Source organism: Panthera leo, chromosome A1, assembly GCF_018350215.1.
Source record: "Panthera leo isolate Ple1 chromosome A1, P.leo_Ple1_pat1.1, whole genome shotgun sequence".
NCBI lineage: Eukaryota > Metazoa > Chordata > Mammalia > Carnivora > Felidae > Panthera > Panthera leo.
Window position 1 is genome coordinate 144,023,471 of NC_056679.1, and position 12,595 is coordinate 144,036,065.

At 34.0% G+C, this 12,595-nt stretch overlaps 1 protein-coding gene across 6 annotated transcripts in view; it reads left to right on the forward strand.

Annotated features, from left to right (window-relative positions):
- ZFYVE16 (zinc finger FYVE-type containing 16) overlaps nucleotides 1–12,595 on the forward strand; it is a 58,874-nt gene that overhangs the window by 25,637 nt on the left and 20,642 nt on the right. For 5 of the 6 annotated variants that reach the window (XM_042942278.1, XM_042942259.1, XM_042942289.1 and 2 more), the window contains 8 exons: nucleotides 1,089–1,464; nucleotides 2,919–3,041; nucleotides 3,751–3,906; nucleotides 4,490–4,714; nucleotides 7,753–7,835; nucleotides 8,624–8,728; nucleotides 9,536–9,683; nucleotides 12,450–12,530. In XM_042942278.1, coding sequence (XP_042798212.1) covers nucleotides 1,089–1,464; nucleotides 2,919–3,041; nucleotides 3,751–3,906; nucleotides 4,490–4,714; nucleotides 7,753–7,835; nucleotides 8,624–8,728; nucleotides 9,536–9,683; nucleotides 12,450–12,530 — 1,297 coding nt within the window. Of the gene's footprint in view, nucleotides 1–1,088; nucleotides 1,465–2,918; nucleotides 3,042–3,750; nucleotides 3,907–4,489; nucleotides 4,715–7,752; nucleotides 7,836–8,623; nucleotides 8,729–9,535; nucleotides 9,684–12,449; nucleotides 12,535–12,595 lie in introns of those variants that run through there. The other variant, XM_042942298.1, reaches the window with a different exon arrangement.

Here is a 12,595-nt window from a genome sequence, read left to right on the forward strand (position 1 = left end):
CCGACTGAGCCACCCAGGCGCCCCCCTGACTTACGTTTTAAGAACCTCTGGTGTAACAAAATAGAACTGAGATTTAGTAATTTAATTTAGACTAATATGTGTTTAGTGATTTTCATACATTCAATAAAGTATCTGATAGTGGTATTTATGTTTGCATTTAAACAAATATGCTAGGTGTTAAATAAAAGATAAGTAAGACGGAATCCCAGCCCACTAAGAACTCTTATTGTAAAGTAGCAAAATATTAATAGAAGTGAGTATTAATACATGAAGTTGGAATGCTTTTACTCAGTAAACAAATTTATTGAGCATCTACTCTGTGCCAGTTACCTGATTTATCCTGGGTGTAGACAAGATTGTTATGTATCCTACTCTGTTTAAATTCACATAGCATATAAACCTATGCTTTTTTGTCAGGGTTCATGAGCTAGAATTTACAAATAGCCATAATTACCCAAAGTATGTTTCTTAGCTAACACCTACCCTCAATTGATATTTTAACAAAATAAAAGTTCTAAACAGGCTAGTAAGATTTACTTGAGTTCAAACTGGTTCTCATTTAATAATGACTCAGCTTTGGCCAGTTCAAAAAGAAAGGGGCTTTACTGAAGCCAGCTTGAAATGTTGTTTATTGGTGGTTACTAGTGAGGAATATACCTACCACTCTGCTTCCTAACCACTCCCCTCCCTGCTTTACCTGCTGATCTCTCCCTTGGTCCCCTCCCCACACCCAAGGCTTTTTGGCTATTGTCAGGAGAGTTTAGTTGAACTAAATTTGCTTAGTGTGTGATATGGTACAGGATCCTGAAGTTCTTCTTGCCTCCTTTTTCTAGTCTATAAAATTAAAGTCATTAACACCTACTGAGTATATGATATAGTAAAGTTAAGTCTTACTCTTCAGAATTTAAAGAAGCAAAATGGTACTGTTTCTTGGCAAATTTGGCTTCTGAAGAATTTCCGAGCCCATTTTGGTTTTATTTATTCTTGTTAAAAAGGTATCTTTGGTTATAGCGATTAACATTTCACAGTTGAACAGAGAATATGAACTGATGTGTTTTGTTTTGTTTTTTTAATTCCATATTTTACAGACAGTAAACACAGTGGATCATGCCCATTCTACTGCAGTGGAGAAAGCAAACAATGAGATAGGAGAGATTACAAGTGACATAATTCGGAGTCCTATTTCTCAGGTTCCATCTGTGGAAAAACTGCCTATAAACACAGGAACTGAGGGGTTACCTACTTCTTGTTCTTTTACACTAAATGATGATGTTTTTGCAGAAATTGAGGGACCACCTACTCCTACTGATGTCTTAGTTCACAGCAATTTACCTGTTGCTAGTACTTCGGATTATAGGTTACTGTGTGATATTGACAAGAATGTCTGCAATAAGATTAGTCTTCTACCTAATGATGAGGACAGTTTGCCCCCTCTTATGGTTGCATCTGGAGAAAAGGGATCAGGTAGGATAGCAGTTATTTAAATTTTTTTTTTTTTAACATTTATTTATTTTATTTTTGAGACAGAGTGAGACAAAGCATGAACGGGGGAGGGTCAGAGAGAGGGAGACACAGAATCTGAAACAGGCTCCAGGCTCTGAGCTGTCAGCACAGAGCCCGACGCGGGGCTCAAACTCACGGACCGTGAGATCATGACCTGAGCCTAAGTCGGCCGCTTAACCGACTGAGCCACCCAAGTGCCCCTATTTAAATTTTAAAAGAGGGTTTTTTTGAAAGAATGTACTGGTGAATTTTGTGATGTATGAAATGTACTTTTTAGGCTTAGACAATTTGGTTGAAATATGTACTATGGCTTGGTATCTTAAGTTTACAAAAAGTCTTATTATGTGAAAACAAATTCTAAAAAGATCTGAACTTTTGAGTTGAATGGATATGATTCATTTATGACATCTTGAGTCCCTAATTTAGAATGAGGCAAAAGTCTAGTTCAACAGGGAAACTCATTGATTTTTAGTCCTGAAAATATTTCCATTGTGTTAGGGTTTTGTTATTTTTTCCCCTGCCCCCCTCCCCCCATATCATTTTTCTTTAAAGGAGCATAGCGCCCAAAGAAGAGAGTATTGGATTGGACAACAAACTAGGAACTTTAGTTCCTCATTTACTACTTAATACATCTATGACTTGAAGCATGTTATTTAATCTCTATGGGCTTCAGTTTCCTGTGTAAAAGAAGAGAACCTGTACGATCCCTAAGGTCCTTTTCAAGCTGGAGTTTCTGTGGCTAGCTCCCAACTCAGAGTAGTTCCCTAGGATACATCCTTGTCACCCCAGGCATTATGCTGCATCCTGCAACATGAAATGATTATGTTCTGTGCATCATAATATAGGGGAATAAAGCTTAGGATCTCTGTTCTGTCAGTAGGAGCTATTTCATGAACCTGCCTGTAGTGGCAGAAATACCTTAAGTCCTATACTTTGCTTGTTTTCCTGTTGATGATATCAAGATGTTTTTTGACACTTGGTCACTGACATAGGGCATACGGCAGCAAGCAGTATGTACAATTTGAGAGTTATAAAGCTGTACTTTCAAGAGTTGTAAATTTCAGAATTTATAAATAGAGTGGCTGGCAGTCTGGAATCCACTTTACAAAAATGTGTGTTTTAAAATTGCATAAATATGCTGTTTAATCAACGTATTTGCATATATACTACATATATAATATACTATGTCAGGGCTTATATGTATTATAGCATTAATATCTTTACATAAATAGAAAAGAATGAGTACATAATAATAGTTGTCCAGGGCATTGACTGATTTTTATGAAATGGGTTTGCTTTTGTTACTAAGTTTGATCAAGCTATTGAAGGATTTCTAAATGTGTTTTTTTGTTTTTATTGCAAGCATATTTAACTGGAAGTTATATTCTAACGAATATGTTACTTTCATGATTTAGTGCCTGTAATAGAAGAACACCCATCTCATGAGCAAATCATTTTGCTTCTTGAAAGCAAAAGTTTTCGTCCTGTTACATTTGTCTTAAATGCTAATCTACTTGTGAATGTCAAGATAGTATTTTGTAAGTAATGATTAATCTTTCTTTGCCTAATTGGTATGCAGAATTTCTGAAATTAATTAATTGAATTTTGACTGGCAACTATAAAAAGTAAGCATTGGGTATTGAATTTTTAGCCACAAAGGAATATAGATTTTTTAGATTTATATTCAGTGGAACTTGAAATGAAAGCTTAAAGATTTCTACTAGTGTCTTTCAGTCAGTGCTAGGTTAAGCTTATGGGCTCCTAGCTGAGCTATATTTTGATATTAAAGATATAATTGACTGTGTTTCATATAGCTTTTAGATGAATTGAAATTTGGTAATTAAATAAGAATCTTGATTTAATAGCAATAAAGACAGTTTTAGAGTAAGTGACATGTGACCTAATTAAAAGTAAGGAAGTAAATAATCCTCAGTACTTAACAATGCATCTCTCAGCGTTTCATTCTCTGAAACAAACTTAATTGATTCTTACCCACTACATTTCAGCATATTAGTGCATCTTTTATTTTATTTTTTATTTTAGTGTTATTTATTAATTGACTCTATAAGATAATCTTTCATCCTTTCTTTTACATTAATCTTATATAATTTAAAGTGTTTTTTTTGTGAGGAGAACTTTGGGAAAATAAGGAATTTGAAAAGTTGTGCTTCATGCAAAGGACAACTACATTAGTTTCTGTGGTTAAAAGAAGTTGACATTTATAGTTGTATGCTTTTATCACTTAAGATTCCTCAGACAAATATTGGTACTTCTCAACCAATGGATTGCATGGCTTGGGACAGGCAGAAATAATTATTCTATTATTATGTTTGCCAAATGAAGATGCTATTCCGACCGACATCTTCAAACTATTTATCACCATCTATAAGGATGCTGTAAAAGGTATAGCATTTTATTTTGAACTGTTCAGACCAGGGGATGGATAAATTAATTAAAGGCATTTATGCTTTTGGCTATGCTAACTGTGCTAAAGATTTATTTTGTGAAGAGATTGCTGATGTCTTAAAAGATTTTCAGTCATTTTCAGTCATTTTCAATTTTCATCATTTTCAGTCACCTTAAATCTAGCATTTTATGTAATTAGTGTCTTTAAACAGTTTTTTTTTTTAATTTTAAAAATGGAAATATATTTGCCTTCATTTTTTTATATATGTCTATATTGTTTTCTTACTATCTGTGTAGGATTGGGGGAGATAAGAATTTTCACTTGGTCATGCAGTGCAGAGAAAAATTTTAAACCACCTGTGGTTAGAAACATTTTCAAAATTTTGTTCACAATTCTCAGTCTCCAGGAATAACTGAGCTTTGTACACATAAGTTACTCAATTGATGATGCTTCAAGAGTGGAAATAAGAAAAAAAAATCTACATTGCTTTTATTTAAGAAAGTTTATACTGCAACATTCAAACTTAGAATGCCTCTCAGAACAATTTAAAAATCTTCTTATTAATGATTTTATTTCTAGGAAAATACATAGAAAACTTGGACAATATAACTTTTACTGAGAGTTTTCTCAGTAGCAAGGATCATGGAGGATTTCTGTTTATTACACCTACTTTTCAGAAACTTGATGATCTCCTATTACCAAGTAATCCTTTTCTTTGTGGAATTCTTATCCAGAAGCTAGAGATTCCCTGGGCAAAGGTTTTTCCTATGCGTTTAATGTTGAGACTGGGTGCAGAATATAAAGGTAAGTTTTAGAATAATAAGTTAAATCACATAGGTTCATATGTACTAAATGTAAAATAAGAATTTCAGTGATATCATTAAAATCAATTTTTTAATGGATTTAAGGGGACTACTTTTGTTTTGATATATTTTTAAAATTCCAAAACAGCCTTTCTCTACTACCAAATGAACTGTCTAGACAACCTTGGTATATCATGAAGTTTTAGATGTTGATAGCTATATTAACTTACCTTAAAAAAATTTGTTTTTAAATTTTAGAACAAAACATAGAAAACATTGAAAAGTTTTCTTAAAAGCATATACTGTAGGGAGTACATTTTGTTACATTTCCTATATTTTAAGAAGGTAAATGATTTCCCCTCTAAATTTGTGTACATCATAAAACCAAACATGAAAGATTATGAAATAATGGTCTGGGTTTATGTATATGGTTATTTCTAAGTTGAAATAATTTCTGGTGTTAAACTTTTTGAATTCCCACCCTTCATCCCTGACTTTTTTCAAGAAATTATTTATTGCATGTAAAATATATCTAATGAAATTTTAGGTATTTGATTATAATTTAATTAAAATAGGTATTTTTTTGGAGGAAAATTAAATGTAGGGGGTTTATAAAATTTATAAAATATTTCAAGATGGGCAAATTCAGTGAGATATAAATCTCCCTCTTTGGCAAATTTATTATGCTGTTTGATTTTAGGGGGAGGTCTTTACCATTTAGGATTTAAACATGTGATATGTGATGCTATTATGTAAAAAGTAAATTTTATTTCAGGTTTTTTATTGTATAAACTACAGAGCTTAAGAAATTTAATTCTGTGTCAGTTATTTCATACATTCAGCCTGATATTTTGTCTCTGATATAAATATTTGAATGCTATTTTTATGAGAAGTTAGGTCAATATATAACCTTAAGTCGTTATGGAACATATAATATATAACTTTGGCCAGTGTTTTGGTTAGTATCACTTATAGATACTAAATCTGTTTTTCTCATGCTCAAAGAAGCAAAATCATGGAGCAACTTGTGGGACTTATCAGAAGATCACAGGGGTTGGAGCCCAAAAGCTATGATAGCTGTTTAGTGATGATGAGGATAAAAATCATGAGTTATACAGGTTTTTCCTGCTACCTGAAAGTAGAACATTCCTATAAAACCTTTTTAAAGCCAAAATGGCATAAAGGAAAGAAGCTATCACCACTTCATAAGCACAAAAATCTGTTTCATAGTGAAAACAGGAAGTCACATAGGTCTTTTGTAAAAGCAAAGTGGTATTAAAGCAAACTTGGATGAGGGAGAAACCTGTACATACATAGAAGTTAATTAGTTTTAGCTGTTTTCTGAGTTCTTTATGTATTGGTGGATTTTAGATATAAAGAGGCATGGTGTCCATGCCTCTTTAGGCATGAACTTGGAAGTACTGTGTGTGTGTGTGTGTGTGTGTGTTAGAGAAAATGGATGTATGGAAAATTTAATGACAAAAGTTAGAGTTCCAAGATTAAAGGATAGAAATAATGGTCTGAAAGCAGTAATTATTAGAAATAGTAGTAGAAAGTGGGGATTATCTACACATTTGCATTGAGACCGTTTGTTTGGATTATCATTCAGTGTTGGATTAGGTGATTTAAGAGATCCCTTTGTAACCCTGACAGAACGTTGTCTTTCTAAATAAGCCATAACCTTTGAAAATACTGTTTCAAATAAAATTACTTCAAGTTGTAGGGGCGCCTGGGTGGCTCAGTCGGTTGAGCGTCCGACTTCGGCTCAGGTCATGATCTCACAGTTCGTGGGTTCGAGCCCCGCATCAGGCTCTGTGCTGACCGCTTGCTCAGAGCCTGGAGCCTGCTTCAGATTCTGTGCCTCCTACTCTCTCTGCCCCTCCCCCGTTCACGCTTTGTCTCACTCTGTTTCTCAAAAAAAAATAAATGTAAAAAAAAAATTTAAAAAAAATTACTTCAAGTTGTAAAGGATGCTCCCTCATTCATAAAAGATGGAGTGAAAAGTCATCATTTATCTTAATCAGATCACTTATCATTTTAATGTCTTTTACCACTAACATCTGTGTCTTTTTCCATTCTGTACCCTCTGCCCTCTAAATAACATAGTTGTTCTTTTAAAAACCAAAAAGTATGTTTGTAATAGCAAAGATGTGAGTTGCTCTGACTTAAATTTTAAAAATAGATAATGTCAGGTAATATGTGTTTTCTTAGAATATTAAGAAAGAATATTTGTATGACAGGTATGAGAGAGGTTTGTTTAAGAACTAGGCTGAGAACTGAAAGTTAAAATGTTTTCTGCTTTTTATTGTTATAGAAATGTCTTACCTTTTCTTCCAGAAGCGTGCTGCACTGCTAACCAAATACCTTTTCCTTTTGGTGAATAGTATTTATAGTGCCTTAAAGGAAGAGAAAAGTAGTTAGGTGATAGACTCCACCTTTCTTCTGTTGCTCTGCATTGATTTTTTTGACTCTGTGTACCCCTTTTATCATGCTGACCCAAGAACTATAAAAGTTTACTACCATCTGTAAATTAGCACAATTGAATATTAATTTTAAATGTCTTAAAAATCCTGAATTATTCATTTCTGTTTAAATTGTCAGAACTTTATAGGGGTATATCAGATCACTAATTTTCCAGCCATTATCGTTTTGTGAAATCAACATGTATAATGAAAAGATTAAATACTTTGGAATGAAGCAAGCCTAATGTCAAATCTGTTTCACTGGTGATTAACTTAGTCACCATAGACAATTTTATTAATTTCTGTGTCTCTCCTCTCCCATTTGTAAAGTATGGGTAGACATACTTGCCTCACTGGGTTGTTTTAGGGCTTAAATAAGATAATGTATATAAAGTTTGCAGTTCAGTGTAGCCTCCAGTAAATACACACTATGGGTTAATGTATCTCTCACTTTCCCCAGAGAACTGATTGGGTGGTATCTATCCATAATCTTTGAAAAATGAGAATTAGAAGTAATAAATTCAAGACTTTTTTCGGGTTTTATTGATGGTAACCAGTTTTCCTTTCTTATCTATAGTATATCCTGCTCCTCTAACAAGTATCAGAGGCCGAAAACCTCTTTTTGGAGAAATAGGACATACTATTATGAACTTACTTGTTGTGAGTAATCAAACAATTAAGTGTTCTTACATTGTTAACTTTAATATTTTATTTAGCATATTTTATATGTTTGCATTTTCCTCTATTAATTTGGCATATTTGGTATAATGAGAGTTTGTTTATAATATATCTTTATTTAGATAAATGGGCTCTGTTTCTAATGGATTGCTTTTTAGAATACATCTCTTAATTTATGTGTACCTGATTCTGATTGCCTTTTGATTCATTCTGCTGCATTGCTAACACATTTAGGTAATGTGAGATCTACACAGTTATTGAAGTGTTAGTAAAAGTAATTAGTAACAATGTTAGTAAAGTCAGTCAGTTTGGTGATTTTGAGCAAATTGTGGCCTGAGTTTCCTCATTTGTAATAGGAAGGATTGGATTAGATAATCTCAGGTTCCCTTCTACCTTTAATTTAAATAATTGTTTTATTTGTAACCATAAAAAAGTATTTGGACTTATTTTTTTTTTTTTTGAGTGGACTTATTTTTAATTTATACATGTTTACTTTGAAGACTTATTTTGGAAGATTTATAATTAGAAAGAGGACATCACCCCTAAATACTACAGAATTTTTCCTGAGAATGATATTCTTTATTACTATTGTGGAGTAGCTAGGAGAATTAGTTGGTTTTTCAAGTTGGTACTACTTTCTGTATGGCATTTTGATAGTTATATATCACAAGTCTTAAAATGATGGACATTATTAAAAAAGTATTTAATGAATGGGTAAAATGCTCATGGATAGTTTAAGGTTTATGGAAATGTCATTATTTTATATGTAGGACCTTCGAAATTACCAGTATACCTTGCATACCATAGACCAGCTATTGATTCATATGGAAATGGGGAAGAGCTGCATAAAAATACCTCGGAAAAAATACAATGATGTAAGTTTAATTTCTTCATGCAGATTTTGAAGATAATTATTGAACATTAGAGTTCTTTAAAGGTGTGTTAAATTTGTTTTGAATCAGACTGTCTAATACATAATGGCAAAAAATAATATTTTTGAAATTAAAAAAATTTTTTTTAACATTTATTTATTTTTGAGAGACAGAGAGAGGCAGAGTATGAGCAGGGGAGGGGCAGAGAGGGAGACACAGAATTCGAAGCAGGCTGCAGGCTCCGAGCTGTCAGCACACAGCCTGCTGCGGGGCCCGAACTCACAAATCGCGAGATCATGACCTGAGCTGAAGTCGGACGCTCAACCAACTGAGCACCCAGGCACCCCAATATTTTTGAAATTTTAGATTTGTTTCCTAATAAGGGATTTGTTTTTTCTTTACTATTTTTTTTAATGTTTATTTTGAGACCGAGAAAGAGAGTGCACACAAGCAGGGGAGGGGTACAGAGAGAGGGAGAGAGAGAATCCCAAGCAGGGTGCACGCTTTCAGGGCAGAGCCCAATTTGGGGCTCAGTCTCACAGACAGTAGGATCATGACCTGAGCCAAAATCAAGAGTCAGAGGCTTAACTGACTAAGCCACCCAGGTGCCCCTTTACTGTTTTATCTGTTAATTGAGGTGATTTTATGTTAAAACATTGGTTTCTATCACATTCTCAGGGAGTTGTCTAGACCAAAGCTTGATAATAAAGAAGAAGCTTAGAAGCTGGTTGGAAATGTGGCCCTTTGAATGATTGTAATAAGGACATAGCATGTTAATAGTGTTTCTAAATGGTGGTTTTTTTCCCCCAGGTGATGAAAGTTATAAATTCTTCTAATGAGCATGTCATTAGCATTGGAGCTAGTTTTAGTACTGAAGCAGATTCTCACCTAGTCTGTATACAGAATGATGGCATTTATCAAACACAGGCCAACAGTGCCACTGGCCATCCTAGAAAAGGTAAGTGTTGGTTCCTAGTATTGATCTATAAAAGGACCTCAATAAATGGAATTCCATCCAAAGGGGAAATATATATATTTTACTTATTTGCTGAATTGATGATGATAATACAGTTTGCTTTAAAATTTTAGCTACACAGGGGCATCTGGGTGGCTCAGTCGGTTGAGTGTCTGAGTTCGGCTCAGGTCATGATCTAGCGGTTGACCAGTTCGAGCCCCACCTTGGGTTCTGTGCTGACAGCTCAGAGTCTGGAGCCTGCTTCGGATTGTGTGTCTCCCTCTGCCCCTCCCCTGCTCACACTCTCTCTCTGTCTCAAAAATAAAAGAAAACATAAAATAAAATAAAAAATAAAATTTTAGCTACAGAGATTAAAAATTGCTTCTAATTTGTGTTTTTTTCTTGGGCTACATTAGGTTTAAAGGTTAAACATTATATTTATTTTGATATCTTCAGGTTTAATTTATCCCATGTGGTATGAATTTTATTTTCAGTAATTTCTCTCTGGAATGAGGTGTTTGTCACCTTTGTTTGCTCTTTGCTTCAACTCTTCTTAGGGGAGTACAGGGTGGATAAAGAATGAAGAATGATTTATAATTTTTTTTAATGTTTATTTATTTTTGAGAGAGAGACACATAGAGCGTGAGTTGGGGAGGGGCAGAGAGAGAGGGAGACACAGAATCCAAAGCAGGCACCAGGCTCTGAACTGTCAGCACAGAGCCTGATGCAGGGTTTGAACCCATGAACCATGAGGTCATGACCTGAGCCGAAGTCGGAAGGTTAACTGACCATGCCACCCAGGCGCCCCGAGAATGATTTATAAAATTATAAGTGGCTGGGGATATAAAAATGGTAAAGGTGGTAGAGTAGCTTATGTGAGTGTCATTACTCTCACTTCTGGCTGAATGGCCTCAATGACTACTGTGATTGCCAAATCCTTGCAATAGAGGGCCTAACAAATTGAAAGTTAAGTGAAAGTGAGTATTTCATAAAAGTAATACATTTTTATAAAATACATATTTTTTAAAAAGTATTTTTAAAAAAGGGGGCACCAGGTGGCTCATCAGGTAACTGTCTGACTCTTGATTTTGGCTCAGGTCATGATCTTACAGTTTGTAAGGTAGAGCCCCGTGTTGGACTCTACACTGACACTGCAGAGCCTGCTTTGGATTCTCTCTCTCACCCTCTCTCTCTGCCTCTCCCTTGCTCTCTCGCTGCCTCTCAAAATAAGTAAATAAACTTAAAAGAATTTTTAAGTATTTTAAATAAAAAATAAAGTTTTAAAAGTCTGATATTCTAGCTGCTAATAAAATTTTTGCCTCTGATTATAAAGGTAATATATATTTACAGTAAGTTTAGAGAATATGTTTTAAAAAATAGTAAAAGAAAAAATAGTGCCAAGGTATGGCCATTGTTGACATTAACATATTTCCTTCTTATATTAGTAGATATCTATTAAGTAGAAGATTTTACTGGATATTTATATTTTTAATTTAACATGTCATTAACACTTTTGTTATTGAAACTCAACAACTATTTAATATTTGTTTGAATAGGTATATATTTTATAAAATTTTAAAGGTATAAATATCTACAGTGTAAAACCTCCTTTCTTCCCTTGACCGTGAAGCTCATCTCTTTTCCTCCCCACAGGCAACCAAACCAGTGTTATCAATTTTTTGTACATCCTTTCAGAAAAATTTTTGCTTGCATGTATATTTAAGCAAATACACACACACATCATCCTTACACTTAAAAAATTTTTTTTAATTTTTTATTTAGTTTTGAGAGACAGAGAGAGCGCAAGTGGGGAAGGGGCAGAGAGAGGGAGACAAAGAATCTGAAGCAGGCTCCAGGCTCTGAGCTGTCAGCACAAGCAGGGCTCAAACTCACAAACTGTGAGATCGTGACCTGAGCTGAAGTCGGACGCTTAACCAACTGAGCCACCCAGGCTCCCCACTTCCACTTTTTTAAACAAGTCATAACATGTATTCCATTCTGCACCTTGCTTTTTCTTTTAGCACATCTTGGAGATGATTCTGTGTTAGTATAAAAAGAACTTTTGTATTCTACGTAACTTTATACTTTTTATGTGTTCATCATTCATTTCTTCCTTATTAATGGACATAGTGAGTACCAATTCTTGGTTATTTATAAAAATGTACTATGAATAACCTTGTATATGTATATATTCCTGGTAGTGGAATTGCAATTTTAATAGGTAATTATCAAGTTGTCTTCCATAGAGGTTGCTCTGATTTATGGTCTTACCATTAGTGGATGTTTGATTTCCCATTCTCTGACATAGACACAAACATTTTAAGTAGTACAGTAGCTGTCAATTATTAGATACAAACATTACCTAACCTTTATGCAGTATTTTTTATCTTAATTTGGTCTAGTTTTTTTTTATTAGCTTTCTAATATAAGTGGTATGGTATGGGCATGGCATTTATCAAGTACTTAAATATGCCATGCTCCACATTATACATTTAACAAATATATAGTATTTCAAAAAAAGGTAACATTAGGGGCACCTACCTATTTGGCTTAGTTGGTTGAGTGTCAGACTCTTGATTTTGCTCAGGTCATGAACTCAGGGTTGTGGGATCGAGCCCTTTGGTGGGCTCTGTGTTGAATGTGGAGCCTGCTTGGGATTCTGTCTCTCTCTCCATCTGTCTCACTGTGTCCCTGGCCCCGCTCACACTCCTGCTCTCTCTCTAAAAAAAAAAAAAAAAAAGCAATATTAAGACTTTTTTTTTTTATCAGTGACAGGTGCAAGTTTTGTGGTATTCAATGGAGCTCTCAAAACATCTTCAGGATTTCTTGCTAAGTCCAGCATAGTTGAAGGTATGAATTTCATTTTTAAGATTGTTTTAACGTAAAGATGTTTTCCATTTCCTTTTAAAATGTAT